The 13,630-nt window shown below is 40.9% G+C and overlaps 5 protein-coding genes and 1 pseudogene across 14 annotated transcripts in view; 3 read left to right on the top strand and 3 right to left on the bottom strand.

Annotated features, from left to right (window-relative positions):
- The window catches only part of LOC104817781 (villin-5), an 8,443-nt gene extending 4,812 nt beyond the window's left edge, over positions 1-3,631 (bottom strand). Inside the window, exons 1-10 of one of the 6 annotated variants that reach the window (XM_010547097.1) lie at positions 3,547-3,631; positions 2,971-3,066; positions 1,916-2,027; positions 1,704-1,803; positions 1,539-1,607; positions 1,078-1,314; positions 815-992; positions 597-729; positions 254-416; positions 23-170 (exon numbers count right to left, since the gene is read on the bottom strand). In XM_010547097.1, coding sequence (XP_010545399.1) covers positions 23-170; positions 254-416; positions 597-729; positions 815-992; positions 1,078-1,314; positions 1,539-1,607; positions 1,704-1,803; positions 1,916-1,971 — 1,084 coding nt within the window. In that variant the 5' untranslated portion in view covers positions 1,972-2,027; positions 2,971-3,066; positions 3,547-3,631. Of the gene's footprint in view, positions 1-22; positions 171-253; positions 417-596; positions 730-814; positions 993-1,077; positions 1,315-1,538; positions 1,608-1,703; positions 1,804-1,915; positions 2,028-2,193; positions 2,301-2,596; positions 2,876-2,970; positions 3,160-3,546 lie in introns of those variants that run through there. The other 5 variants (XM_010547098.1, XM_010547099.1, XM_010547103.1 and 2 more) reach the window with 5 other exon arrangements.
- LOC104817783 lies at positions 3,571-4,083 on the top strand (annotated as a pseudogene).
- Positions 4,008-6,373, bottom strand: LOC104817784 (probable 18S rRNA (guanine-N(7))-methyltransferase). 2 transcript variants are annotated; one of them, XM_010547105.2, is made up of 9 exons: positions 6,245-6,373; positions 6,066-6,141; positions 5,542-5,625; positions 5,369-5,424; positions 5,202-5,258; positions 5,034-5,083; positions 4,782-4,934; positions 4,416-4,551; positions 4,008-4,302 (listed from the first exon to the last, which is right to left on the bottom strand). In XM_010547105.2, the coding sequence occupies exons 1-9, from the start codon at positions 6,341-6,343 to the stop codon at positions 4,132-4,134; spliced, it is 882 nt and encodes a 293-aa protein (XP_010545407.1). In that variant the 5' UTR covers positions 6,344-6,373; the 3' UTR covers positions 4,008-4,131. The 2 variants fall into 2 exon arrangements, with proteins under 2 accessions (XP_010545407.1, XP_010545408.1); XM_010547106.2 differs by having other exon boundaries at positions 4,008-4,299.
- Positions 6,374-7,049: 676 nt separating this feature from the next.
- Positions 7,050-9,063, bottom strand: LOC104817778. 2 transcript variants are annotated; one of them, XM_010547091.1, is made up of 7 exons: positions 8,962-9,063; positions 8,265-8,321; positions 8,053-8,172; positions 7,895-7,973; positions 7,716-7,802; positions 7,538-7,603; positions 7,050-7,351 (listed from the first exon to the last, which is right to left on the bottom strand). In XM_010547091.1, the coding sequence occupies exons 2-7, from the start codon at positions 8,318-8,320 to the stop codon at positions 7,274-7,276; spliced, it is 486 nt and encodes a 161-aa protein (XP_010545393.1). In that variant the 5' UTR covers position 8,321; positions 8,962-9,063; the 3' UTR covers positions 7,050-7,273. The 2 variants fall into 2 exon arrangements, with proteins under 2 accessions (XP_010545393.1, XP_010545392.1); XM_010547090.2 differs by lacking the exon at positions 8,962-9,063 and adding an exon at positions 8,400-8,933.
- Positions 9,064-9,185: 122 nt separating this feature from the next.
- Positions 9,186-11,726, top strand: LOC104817779 (pentatricopeptide repeat-containing protein At1g15510, chloroplastic-like). 3 transcript variants are annotated; one of them, XM_010547093.2, is made up of 3 exons: positions 9,186-9,329; positions 9,483-11,181; positions 11,533-11,726. In XM_010547093.2, the coding sequence occupies exons 2-3, from the start codon at positions 9,521-9,523 to the stop codon at positions 11,708-11,710; spliced, it is 1,839 nt and encodes a 612-aa protein (XP_010545395.1). In that variant the 5' UTR covers positions 9,186-9,329; positions 9,483-9,520; the 3' UTR covers positions 11,711-11,726. The 3 variants fall into 3 exon arrangements, with proteins under 3 accessions (XP_010545395.1, XP_010545396.1, XP_010545394.1); XM_010547094.2 differs by having other exon boundaries at positions 9,186-11,181; positions 11,550-11,726; XM_010547092.2 differs by having other exon boundaries at positions 9,187-11,181.
- Positions 11,675-13,630, top strand: part of LOC104817780 (TBC1 domain family member 5 homolog B) — a 3,667-nt gene continuing 1,711 nt past the window's right edge. Inside the window, exons 1-4 of the mRNA XM_010547095.1 lie at positions 11,675-12,018; positions 12,475-12,578; positions 12,702-12,878; positions 13,199-13,630. Coding sequence (XP_010545397.1) covers positions 11,828-12,018; positions 12,475-12,578; positions 12,702-12,878; positions 13,199-13,630 — 904 coding nt within the window. The 5' untranslated portion in view covers positions 11,675-11,827. The remainder of the gene's footprint in view (positions 12,019-12,474; positions 12,579-12,701; positions 12,879-13,198) is intronic.

Genomic DNA, 13,630 nt, shown 5'->3' with positions numbered 1-13,630 from the left:
AAGAGCGGACTATAACACTGACCCGCTACTCGGCCTCTGCCTTGCTCGGATGGTGCTGCATTACTAGTTTCTGGCCAAGAATCAAACTTCGACCGGAACATCACCGTTTCAAATCCCTCCATCACACGAATGATGTGAGATTGTGGTCGTCCAGATGAACGGAGCAACTCCTGACCAGATGAACAGAGACAATACAACAGTGAACAAAGCCAAGAAATACACAAATATTTTCCGAGCGCAGAAGAAAACTTACTTCTGCAGATTCACTCGCACTCTTTCTTTGATTGACCGAAGTACTTCGACCCATCCAAACGAATAATTCTAGCCCGCAGTCCAGAATATAACATTTGTTAGTGTCCAATAGCTCTCTCTGTAGAGACTCGGCCTCAACGGGTTCTACCTGTCCCTTCTCAGCACTACAAAGACCGAACATGTTTCGTATCAGACCATAAACATCTGTTGAGATAATCGATTGATAAGACAAGATCTACTTTTCTAAAGAGATTGAACTAATCAACGAGTAGATGGGCAGATACTTGAGTTTCCGTACTTTTTTGTATTTATTTAAGCGTGTGATTAGATTGAAGGAAATTTACCTTGAGAGCTGAATTTCATCAGAACCATCAGCCGTGTCCTCATTGTTGGCTGTTTTCCTTGGAAGTGGAGCAAACCCGCCAAATAGACCCCAAAACTCACCGGCTTCAGCATCAGCCATTAATTTCCCATCCTCTGCAAAACAAAATTAAGAAATTTACATTCAAGAAGTATATAAACAAGCACATAGTTTTCAGGTTCCATGTTTTAGTTCACCGACCAACAGCTGCAATGTCGCACTTTCCATCATGGTAGGTGTCTTTAATATACTGAACAACCTCGAGTGCTTTTGCTCTTTCTTGAATACTTGAGTTGGATCCATTGAACTGAAAAATTTTAGACTGCGTATCGAGAATGAAAACATCGTCGTGGTTGAGAGTGGACCGAGCAAATGGAACCTGTAAATGAGAAAACAAAATAGCTTCAGAAAAGCAATCGGGAAAAACTCGTCAGCAGTTGAAAACGTCGTGTTGATTGACTCGCCTCTTTGACATGGACAACATGTTTTCCTTTGCAGACGTACAGACGTGTTTGATATTCTTCAGGTTCTACATGTTTGAACCCAGAAGCAGCTCCACCTTCTTGGGGTATTATACAAGGCTTGAAGTACGAAAGAAATTTCTCGGTCTCGTGTCCCTGAACTTCCCGGTACTGAACAGCACGTCCACCTAGTGCTGCATCTAGTTCAACAGTCATGACCGCTGCAGCACCCGCTTCATCCTGTTTTGATCAATAAACCACCACAAATCCCTCAAATCCACCATCATATGAATGAAGAAACACATTGGAAGATAACATGAATGGTAAGCATGCATATGGCAGTGACACATTACATCATCTCGAAAACGTTTACAAGAACCAGAAAGCATAATCTCCTGAACCATCAGCTGTACATGGTTGATCTTGGCACAAAATTTCAGATTTATGATAGAGCAGACTTATACCTGACTGGTATCTTTACCGAGCCAATAGTGAATATCATGATGCAAGGCCCCGCTTTTTGATGCTGTGGTCTGGCAAACGAATTGTTAGAAAATGTTACTGCAACCAACTGATCACGAAAGAAGAATACAACATTAACCTAAGAAGAAACAAGAAAGACCACCTACCTTCAAGACAATATAGGAATCGCCGGTGAAAAATTTACCATAAGAATCCTTTGGAATGGGAACTGGCTTAAAGCTTTCAATGCGCCATATCTCAATCCCACTACACAAACGTTAAGGCACAGATATGGAACAAGATATACCAAAAATATGACGTTCAAGATATATAAATGAAAGGGAAAAAATATGTAAAAATCGAACTAAAAGAAAGATACCCTTTTTGCCCAGCTCCTTGAAGTGCTGGATCCAAATTTCTCATGGAAAAGGCCATGCCTGTTTGGGAGCTTAAAAGTTTATATCAGCTTCCTAGATTTGAAACAACCTAATCTGCAACAAAACGAATGAATAAGACTGACTGATCCTATGCACAGTGTCTGAGACAACCAGAAACATGGTATTCTAACCGAAACAATGTAGGAACCACAGTGTCTGAAACAAGTCAAACCAGGGCATTCTGTTCTATAAAATGTAGGGGAAAGCAAGATATTCTAACCAATACGATCAGCACAACCAAGCGAAAGCATGGCATTATGTACAATGTAGGTATCATATTGCTTGAATGGAGCAGAAAGGGTCATTCAAAACGTGCAATGTGAGTACCTGAAGCAAGCAAAATTGGGACATAGGTATCGACAATGCCAGCAAAAAGAAAAACATTATATTGAAATCAATACAATGCACACAGAATGAAAGGGGAAAAAATGGCATCGTAATTAATGTGATGTGAGTATCAAAATGTCTGAAACTAGCAAAGACTAGGCATTCTAATCGATGCATGAATCTTATTGGATTTCGCATTTGTTCTGGAATGTAGATCATTCTCTGTATCAAGAACAAAGAGTATCAAGATGACTGAATTTCACATCATCAAAAGAGCTTGAGCAAGAGAAATTCACCTGTCGAATCAAACATAGGGAAAATCCTTAAAATCCATATAGATAATTCTAGGGAAAGGAATATTCAAATGGATTCATTGGCAGGAAGAATCATGGGAAAAAGAACTGATTTTGAGACAAACCCAGATTCAATTTCGTGGGGAAAAATTCTCTGAACGGTGAAATCACACGCAAAATTTGTGGGAAACCATGGAATGCAAGATGAGAGAAACGGTGAACGGTGGAAACCAATGGGCAACAGGAAACACATGAAAATGAAACTTAAGCCATTATTAATCACACCACCCCCTTGAAACTACAGCCAAACTTGGTTTCAATTTTAGCTAATTTAACTAAAGTAGGATCAACGAGTCGGAGGAAACAGATTCAAGTACCTTCACGGATTTATGACATTGAATGAACCACGGGAAAATGCAGGATGTGTACGTATATCCTCTGAATTTTGTATTTGCACAGATCTGAAGATTTTCCTGGGAAAATGAAGAAAAATGTGATGATCCGAGAAAAATAAACGAGTTTTGTGGTCAGATTTCCCGCTAATTGAGGTTATACTTAGAAATGGGGGGAGAGAGAGAGAGAGAGACTTGGCCATGCATGAAACGTAAGATAATCACATTCGTGTGCATTACCTAAAGAAAATTAAAAAAATAAAAACATTGTGTTATTAATTATTTCGGTGCGTAGACGCATGCATACATTTTTCTTTTACGTGCACACAGTAAGGAAATCCGGAAGAATTTTAATGGGCTCAAAGGATTTGGGCCTTTTAGAAAAATTTAAACGCAAGTTTCGTTGTTTCTATCTGGAAGCCCGGGTTAGTCCGATATATATCCGTCTAAGGCCGAAAACGTCTTTTCACTCCGGGCCATCTTAGGGCTTGCGGTTCCCTGTGTTTTTTCCTTTGTTCGTCACGTATAAAGATATAATATTATATACACGCACATTCGTACCCGCGAGTCGCCATCGTTGTCGCAGCTCCAGGGGGGAGAAGAAAAATGGGAGTGTTCATGCTCGTGTGCAGAAACAGCGGAGGAGAGTGGACGGCGAAGCAGCACGAGGGAGAGCTCGAGGCCTCCGCCTCTTCCACCTACGATCTCCAGCGTAAGCTCGTCCAGACCGCCCTCTCCGCCGACTCCTCCGGCGGAATTCAGACCTCCCTCTCCCTCATCACTCCTTCCTCCGCCTTCTGCCAGGTACACTGATCATCGGTGAATCTGTTGGATGAGGATTCGTAGCCGGAGGAGCTGCACCGGGCGGAGGCAGCGTAGGCACCCAAGGAGGAGAAGAAGGAGGAAGTTGAGGAAGAGGAAGAAGGCGACTTTGGTTTCTCCCTCTTCGACTAGACGTCTCCTTCAATGTTTCACTCACTAATCCTAGTAATTGTTTTAAACATTTGGGGACTGCTCGCAACTGTTCAAAGCTTGAATATTTATATAATCTAAGTATAACATAATTTTAATACAAAAAAGTATAATGAATTTTTATAAGAGCGCACACAAGCAAAACAAAAGGAAAGGAAGAGAGGGGAGGAGAGACTAGAAACGAGACTTGCGCTTCCTGGCAGTGTATTTAGAGTCGGGAGGAACCACGTTGCCTTTCCTACGCATCTGCTCTTTCTTCTTCAGCACCCATTCCCTCCCCACTTTCCCCTTCTTGTTCGTCCTCTGCTTCTTCCTTGGCCTCTGCCTCTCCGACACCCCCACCTGCTTTTGTTTTTTTACCATTTTACCAAAACAAAAAAAAAAGCAAGAGTTTTTTTAACTTTACCATCTCCAAACACAAGCCTTTTACCAATTACAAGACTTTTATTAGGCCTTACCATTCCATTTTCTTCATCTTCACTACCGTCTTCGTCCGAACAACTCTCTCCATCTTCACCTTTACCGGCCGGAACAGCTGAGCTCAGAGACGGAGCCCCGCATGTGAGAACAAGAAACTCTTTTCTCCTCTTGGTGCTGCCATATAACATACCCTTCTGTTAGCTAGTGTACAGAAAAGAGTTTTCATCACCAGAACACATAAATAGCCTCAGCATGCATGTACAGATCATGATTTTGAATCTTGAGACCAGCTCTAGGCATGAGCACAAACTTGCATTCTGATGAGAACAATGGCTTACGTCTCTGAGTTGCCAAGCAACACTAAGGCGCAAAAATTAACCAAACTGCAACAACAATATTAATACCTGTGTGGGAAGTCAACAACAATTCCACCCCCAAATCCAGCCTGCAAGGCCTGTCGTAGAAGCAATTCACGCTGAGCTATGTTCTCTGGATACACTTGGAATACCGCTCTTGCTCCCCTTCCTAAGCATCGGTATAATGAACCAAAGAAAGCCCTAACGAATTAAGATAAACAGGAAAAAGCCATCAGTTTTACATCACAGCACATTGTTTTGTTTCGATTTCGATCGCGGGAAGAAAAGAAGTTGGCATACTTCATCCTCAAACGAGGTTCATGGGATGACTTGTCTGCATTGCATAGCCACTGTAAACAACCACAAATTCATAAAATATTCAATCAGACTTGAAAAGAATTCAGTGATTTTCAAGAATGACAAGACCCGGAAGAGCAAAGTTATCAATGAAGAGACAGCAAGTTAAACCTGAACAGCAGATATGCTGATGGCTCCGTCCATAACTCCAGGACGAAGGGCTAAGCCCTGAAACATAGTATAAAGGGATAAGGAAACACTGAACATTCAGAATTAACTATCACAAGGCATAGTGAAAATGCAGATAGCCACAGAGGAGCCCCGAAGGAGAATTATACCTGCCCCATGTCGCCAAGAAAAAGATCACCCTCAACTTCTCGTTCTAGAGCAACATCTAAAATGTGATTTAAGGAGCAAAAAAAGCTATTCAATTCTACCAAAAACAGGGATATAAAGAAAACACTCCACAACGAAAGGAGAATCGGATAAAATATAAGTAACTACCACATACTAAGCATCGAGGCCGAAATGTCCAAACCAATCCATTGGTGACCGTTTTCAGACAGCGTCTCTCCACTGAGACCAGATCCACAACCTGAAACACATGGAAAAAAATCATCCTCTACTCTTATATCAAAGTCAAACAAACTGCTTGGTAAGCCATGGAAGAAATTGCAACTATGAACTAATTGATGCTTTAAGAATCGAAACACAGTATAAATCCCAATCAATTGGCTGGATCCAGAAGTCTCAACTTACTGTTTAGCAACTTTCAGTAAAATCAGCAGAAACATGTGCATTGATACACGAATTGAAAGTAGGGGAAAATTATACACGACCTAAGAACATCAACACAATCCCTGAAGAGATTACATCCTCCAGATGATATAGCGTGACTAATAGATTAGCACTACCAAATTTCCAGAAAACGAAAACCCATTGAATCCCTGAACCAAATTATCGCAAACGAATAGAACTGTTCCCACAACTATAGGCGGATATAATCACATCAACCCTGAAAGATTAAGAGCTCACCGATATCAAGCAGCAATCTGGGAACTCCGTCATCAGGCAAAGCAAGAAGCTCCAAGGCTCGCTCCGACAGCTTGGCCTACCAATCGCAGAAATCGAAACAAACAGTCAAATTCCGAAGAAACGGACTTGGGTAGCTGTTTTTCTCCGGAAACAGTCGGAAAATCTGGACACGGCGAGACCTGAATTTCGACGATACGGGAAGAAGAAGTATACTTGCGAGCCTCAGTATCGTCGTAGAAAATCTCCGGCGGAGCAAGCAACTCAGGTCGATTCGCCATGATTTAGGGCTTGCAGCAAGATTTAGGGTTTTAGTGAGATATGAGTTTTGTAAGATTTAGCATTTTAGTATATATTTACAACGTTTGGGTTGATCCTAATGGGCTTATTAGGTAAATGGGCCTTTATAGATAAAAATCCATTCCAATTGGGCTTTAATTTTTAATCGACCCAATCATAATTTCTCAACTTTTTCTAAAATACAACGCAAAACTCGGTACAATAATTGTAATAAAATTGAATTAGCTATTATGATTTTTCTAATTGAAAAAATAAAAACTAGAATAATAATAATAATAATAATAATAATAAATATTTTAAAATTTTTAATATATTTATCAATAAAAACTAAACCGAATTCAATATAATAATCGAATATTTATAAACTTAAAATTGAACTAAATGAACCCGAATATAACCAAAAATCCAAACAATCGCTCTTTGTATACATGCAAAAGTCGTTTGATACTTGACTCGGGAGGAAAGTGGCATGACAATGGGAGCCCGAGTGACGGTGGTCTGAAGATGAGCTTTGAGTGTTGCAATATATATATATATATATATATATATATATACACACACATATATACACAGACTGGATTTCTTATAAGTTAAGTTTCAGGCAGAAAAAGAGCAGCATAATTCATCTATCCGGCAAAGGGATTACCTGAAAAAGAGAGAGAGGTCGTACGTTCTTGAAGAGGCTTAGAAGCAGGCGGAGAAGATTTGAAGCCATGTATTCGGGATCTTGTTCTTTAACCATTCATTCGTTTCCCTCACACCTCAGTCAAATGGGTTTCGGACCAAACTACAGACTTTAGACGTAACGAGATTCAAGAAATGTTAAGGGAAAAAAAAATATCATCTTCTAAACGGCCCTTTGGTAGCCAGAGGCGCCATTGTTGCACTAATAAATAGTCTTCTTCAACATTTCATTTTGGATCCGAAGTGCGTATCCCATGGCGCTTGAAGAATTCTCTGAACCCGTAAGGGCTTATATCATAATTGAACTGGCAAAAGAAACAAAAACCCGATCATTAGGCTATGCTATGGCAAGAATTAACAGAGATTCTTTCTTTTTTGTGGGCATAGGTTTATTATGGGGAAAGAAAGCTCTTTCCCGATGATCATAGAATCGTTTTCTTGCAAGTCTCCGGGAAACACAGATTCGTTTCTGTTGAAGGAAATGAACTTACGGGCAGAACTTTTACAGAATATCGGGTGATATTTGGATCTAAAACCTTTCCTTGATTAGCAGCCGCCTGCATCAGAAAGATTTTATTTAGGAGACAAATAAAAGAGCATTCATGGTTTTACACAGCTTAAGATACAGGAAGAACACCAGCATGGGGAGAGAGAGAGGGAGAGCAATACTTGTTCCGGACTATGGAATATTTCGACGAAAGGGTATTCATTCTTCTGGCGCTTTATACAGAATCCGGGATATTTGGGGCACTCAACCTGAGAAAACTCAAAAAGACCAATCAAGTGAAAAAACGCTCGGATGAAATCGTTTGGTCCCTGTGTCGATCTTGAAACATGACATAACTCACACGCATAAACTTTATGTTGGGATAGAACTCAGTAGCAGCTTCCTCAAGCACCCGATCAAGATGAATCGTGTAGTTACCTCTGTATAATAGAAAGCAAACTTGCAGATTTCATGCATAGCTAGAGGAATATAATTAGGAGCTCATAGCTAGTGAGTTACCTTATGGTGAATGCCACAACCACGGGATGACCCTCGTGAAGGAGTTGAACAAATTCTCTTTCCGACGTAAAATGAATAACCCGTGACGGCCCGAGATCCTTTGGGTAGCCAGTGTAATACCTTCATCCCCAGCATCGAAAAAAAAGGGGGTAAGAAATAAGATCATAGGCGTTCTCTTGGATAGAATTATGAAAAGAAATGTACTGCCGTACTTGCAAGATGCACGAAGATGATGAAGCATTCTATCTAAAAATGGCTTCTCTTCCATCCTGAAAATCGTGCGCAACTTAAACAAACCATAAGACAGAAAAGATCGCAAAAATTCGTCTCTTCTTGTTAACACTTACACTCTCTTTCCAACTTGTGTAGGGCAATGCACAATTATACTCATCAATCAAGTTCAGTATAAACAAATTTCAAGTTTGATCCCCTAAAGAACAAAAAGGACGAGACTAAGATTAATGGGCAATTTTTCTTTCAGGCATTTCATCGAACAACATCAGCACGATCCCTTAGAAGAAAACTTAGTAATCGAAACCCATCACAAATCGAGAAGACACCAATCCCAATCGAAAAATCACTGAGAGTTACAATAACTGGATCCCCATATAATGAATTCAAATTTCACCAACCAGAAGGAGCCGGATAAATTGTTCCGGCCTTTATCAGAAAAAAAAAAAACAAAGCTCAGTTTTTTCAATCATATGGATGTAACAATAATATGCAATACAGCATATATTTCGACAGAGACTCAAAATTTCTAAAGAAAGGAATGAAGATCGTTCATCTCACACGCATGTTGGCTTTCATGAAGGGCGAAAATCGATTTTTGCTCTTTCTTTTATCATTTTTAACAGATTTTGAAGTAAAAAACGTAACGTTCAGAAGGGAATTTGAGGAGAAAAACACCTGAGAGATTTTCGCTGCTTCACCGTTCTACAGTTCTTTGAGCTCGAATCGAGGAGCTGCTACATGAGGTGAGACAGACCACTGCCTATAGGTCAGTTCATAACTTGTTGAATTCGGCAAAATGGCTCAGGTTTTAGTGGTAATTGTAAATGGACCCCATATTTCCATTAGCTTTATTTTTCAACCCCAGTATTTCCCTTAGATTCAAACCACTCCACCACCAGTGTAAATAAGTTGACCAGCAAATGAGGCGAACTTGGGAGTTTCTAAGACCTCTTCTCCAGTCACCTAAGATCGAGTCATTCCGCCGTATTTCCCCGACAGTCTCTCCGGTACCAATGGCAGTTTCTAGAATGCGACATGAATCGGTGAGAAAACGGAAATTTCTTTGTAACTCCATATTTTTCTGTGAGTCCGTAGCTGAAATCCGGCAGGAATCGTGGAAAGCTCGAATTTTTGGTTGTGGGTGGAAGAAAGCTCGGAATTTACACTGTCATACAACTTTTTTCTGTGAATCGTAGCTTTGGAGATGTTGAAGCTTGAAGCTTGAGCACTAAATATGATAGCAGAAGCTATAGGTTGGTTTCTTCATCGTTGCTCGAGGATGAAGGATTTGTGTTATGGGATTTCCCTTCACGCTCGTGTTGTTAAAGTGGGTTTCGAAGCGGACGTTGTCATTTCAAATCACATCCTCAATATGTATGCAAAATGCGGGGGAACGAAGCTTGCTCGTAAGTTGTTCGATGAAATGTCTGAAAGAAATCTTGTCTCGTGGTCGGCTATGATCTCGGGTTATGACCAAGCCCGTGAGTATTCACTGGCTCTCGAGCTTTTCTCGAATCTGAGGATTGTGCCCAATGAATACGTATACGCTAGTGTCATTAGTGCTTGTTCCAACCTTAAGGAGCATGAGATGGGGAGGCAAATCCATGCTCATTCTCTCAAACATGGATACGCACCAGTTTCATTCGTTTCTAATTCTCTCATCTCGTTCTACATGGGATGTGGATGCTCTGGCGATGCTTTATTGGTTTATCAGGGGATGTCAGAACCAAATCTCGTGTCAAACAATGCCTTGATTGCTGGGTTTGCAGAAAACAAGATGGGGGAGAAAGGATTTGAAGTGTACAGATCTATGTGCCATCAGGGGATAACGCCTGATCGTTTTACTTTTGTAGGATTATTGGAGATCTGTACTAACACGGGAGATCAACGTAAAGGCATTGCATTTCATTGCCAGACAATCAAACTCAAACTTGACTCAACCCTGTTTATAGGTAATGTATTGATCACAATGTACTCAGAGTTTCGTATGCTAGAACAAGCTGAGAAGGTGTTCTTATCGATTGTTGAGAAAGATGTTGTCTCCTGGAATTCTTTTATTTCTGCTTGTTCCCATTGTGGGGAAGAGGAAAAGGGTTTGAGTGCTTTCAGAAAGATGTTTAGTGGTGCGGATGTTAACATCGATGAATTCACTTTTGCCAGCGTCCTAACGGCATGTTCTGGGCTTACTTCAATCCACAATGGCAAGCAGATCCATGCCCATCTAATAAGGGCGAGGCCAAACCAAGATGTGGAAGTGGAGAACGCACTCGTTAACATGTATGCTAAATGTGGATTTATCGGCTATGCTTGGGCTGTTTTCAACAGAATGAACCAGCACAGCCTTGTCTCATGGAATACCATGATTGCTGGGCTAGGGAACCATGGCCAGGGAAGCAAAGCTCTAGAGCTTTTCGACGAAATGAAGAACAGAGGACCAGAACCTGACTCAGTGACATTCCTTAATGTTCTGACAGCTTGTAATCACGCAGGACTGGTGGAGAAGGGCTTGAATCTGTTCAAGTCAATGGAAGAAACATATGGTATCTCCCCAAACGTCGAACACTTCTCCTGTCTGATCGATCTGTTGGGTCGGGCAGGTAGATTACGAGAAGCGGATGAATACATGAGGAAAAACCCGCGATTCTGGAATGACCCGGTCGCGTTGGGAAGCTTGCTTTCGGCTTGTAGGGTGCACGGAGAGAAGGCTATTGGCGAACGGTTGGCCAAGAAGCTTCTAAGGTTTCATCCAACGGGTTCAGCATCTCCTTATGTTATGTTGTCAAGTTTGTATGCTTCAGATGAGATGTGGGACGATGCTGCAGAGGTGAGGGAGATGTTGAAGGGAAGTGGACTGAAAAAGGAACATGGTTTGAGTATGGTTGATGTTGCAGGAAGGTAAAGGTTATAGAAATTTTAAAAAAAAAAAAAAATATATATATATATATATTTCTTTTTTGTATAGAAATGCCAACAGATATTGATATAAATCATTCTTTTCATTTTCAAATCACTTGTACTTATAATTCCTTGGTGGAATTATGAGGCAGTGATGATTATCCCTTGGAATTTTTATGTTGTGTGTGAGAATATTCTCTACAAAAATATGAATTTTGTTTTCCGGACAAAAAAGAGATAATATATATTATTCTCAAGTTTTTATCATTTAAATGACCTTTGTTTTCATTTCATGCGAGGAAATTAATAATCTTGATTTCTTCGGATACTTATTCTAAATTTTTTTCCAAGATTTTTTTACATTTCAGGCGGAGGCGGAGGGGGAATTCGCTGTCGACTGATTTCTTTTTCTCTGCTGTTTCATCCGTACGCCGTTTCGCAGCCTGATCCCAGCGTTTCCGCTCTCAATCCCGCCCCCAGGAAAAAAAGGAATTCAATTGATTCGTTTTGTCGAGAGAAAGTTCTGTAATTTAATTCGCAAGTTCGCTATCCAATCAAAACCCATTGTTTCTTTTTGTGTAAATTGTTTGTATTGTGATCGGCTTGCACGAAATCGAGAGTGGATGAAGGAAAAGGTGCGGTTTTCATGGCGATAGCTGAAGAAACGGACAAGGCGATGATGGAGGAGCAATGCACCTCGGTCGTCTCGACGTCCGGCGATCGCCGTTTCGAGAAGCTTCGAGGCGTAAGGTGGCGTATAAACCTAGGGATTTTACCTTCTTCTCCGTCGTCCTCCATTGATGAGCTTCGCAGAGTAACCGCTGATTCCAGGCGAAGGTCACTCCTTTTTCTTAAATCTTTTTGCTTTTTGATTCAGTCGTAGCTTGCAATTTCATTTTCCCGAAGAGTTTGCCGAGAAATCGTTTTGGGTATATCTCGTGTTTTGCCCAAAATCTATCAATGTTTTCCTGATGTTTCCATGGCTGACTTGCATTTACCATTGTCATTAGGATGATAGTAACATCTTCTTAAAGATTTCGCTTTTTTCGCTTCGTTTCTCCTGACCCATGAACTCGCTTCCTGGATTTCATTATTGCAATTGTAATCCCCAATTCAAACCCAGAGTTATCATCAAATCCTCCAGACAAGTCTGTGTGTCAGTAATCAGAGCTCGTTTCCTGTTACAGTTCTGTTTCTGCATAAACAAAAGGTTATGTTCTTTGTTTAACTATGTGGGTTGAGATTATTCATACGTTGTCTGAAAAGAACAGTCTCGATTTGTTCTTTTCTCAGATACGCTGCTCTGAGAAGGCGTTTCTTGGTTGATCCACATTTGCCTAAGGACGGACGCAATTCTCCAGATCTCGCCATCGATAATCCATTGTCACAAAACCCAGGTAACCAACCCCAGTTCTCGAAAATCTGTCTCTATATGTTTATGTTATGCTCCAACTCTCTGTCATGGTGTCTCTTTAACATGCGCCATGAATGTTGCTTATGTATAAACCTGTGATGTTCAGACAGCACATGGGGAAGATTCTTCCGAAATGCAGAGCTGGAGAAAACACTTGACCAAGACCTGTCCCGGCTTTATCCCGAGCATGGTAGTTACTTTCAGTCACCGGGTTGTCAAGGCATGTTAAGACGTATACTTCTCTTATGGTGTCTTAGGCATCCTGAGTTTGGATATAGACAAGGTAATTACTTTTCTCGTCGGTCTTTAAGGGCGTTAACCATATTTACTCGTCTTCTTCGTTTTGAAGTTTCATACTTTTCTACAAGGCAGTGATATGGAGATGCTTCTTGAGAATATTTAGGGAAAATAGTCTCTAGAATCGATTGCTATGCGATCAATAATGTACTTGGGGTGGAGGGACACAACCCGTTCATGTACTGATATGTTAGATAATGTATTGGTCATTTTCTTCCTTTAAAATGGCAGTCAGAGTAAGATTTCGGGTGCTATAGATGTGATAACATGTTAACAGTGTCTATTGTTTTTGTTTTTTTTTGGCAGGGATGCATGAACTTTTGGCTCCACTGCTGTATGTTCTACATGTTGACGTGGAATATCTTGCTGAAGTGCGAAAAACCTATGAAGATCACTTCACTGACCTGTTTGACGAATTAGCCCTTCAAGAACGTGAATCTCCATATAATTTTGATATAAAAAAGTTCTTGGATTCCATGGAAGATGAGCCTGGTCCCCTCGGAAGCGCGAAGAAACCAAAGAGTCTCGACGAACTTGACCCCGAGACCCAGACTGTCGTGCTGTTGAGCGATGCATATGGAGCGGAGGGCGAACTCGGAATTGTCCTGTCCGAGAAATTCATGGAGCATGATGCATACTCCATGTTCAATGCTCTCATGAACGGATCAGGCCGTGGTTCAGTCTCCGTGGGCGATTTCTTTGTCTATTCCCCTCCGAGTGATTCTGTCACAGGAATGC

Source organism: Tarenaya hassleriana, unplaced genomic scaffold (genome assembly GCF_000463585.1).
Source record: "Tarenaya hassleriana unplaced genomic scaffold, ASM46358v1 Cleome28, whole genome shotgun sequence".
Taxonomy (NCBI): domain Eukaryota; kingdom Viridiplantae; phylum Streptophyta; class Magnoliopsida; order Brassicales; family Cleomaceae; genus Tarenaya; species Tarenaya hassleriana.
Note: the sequence above shows the minus strand (reverse complement) of the source record. Positions and strands in the feature narration are given on the sequence as shown.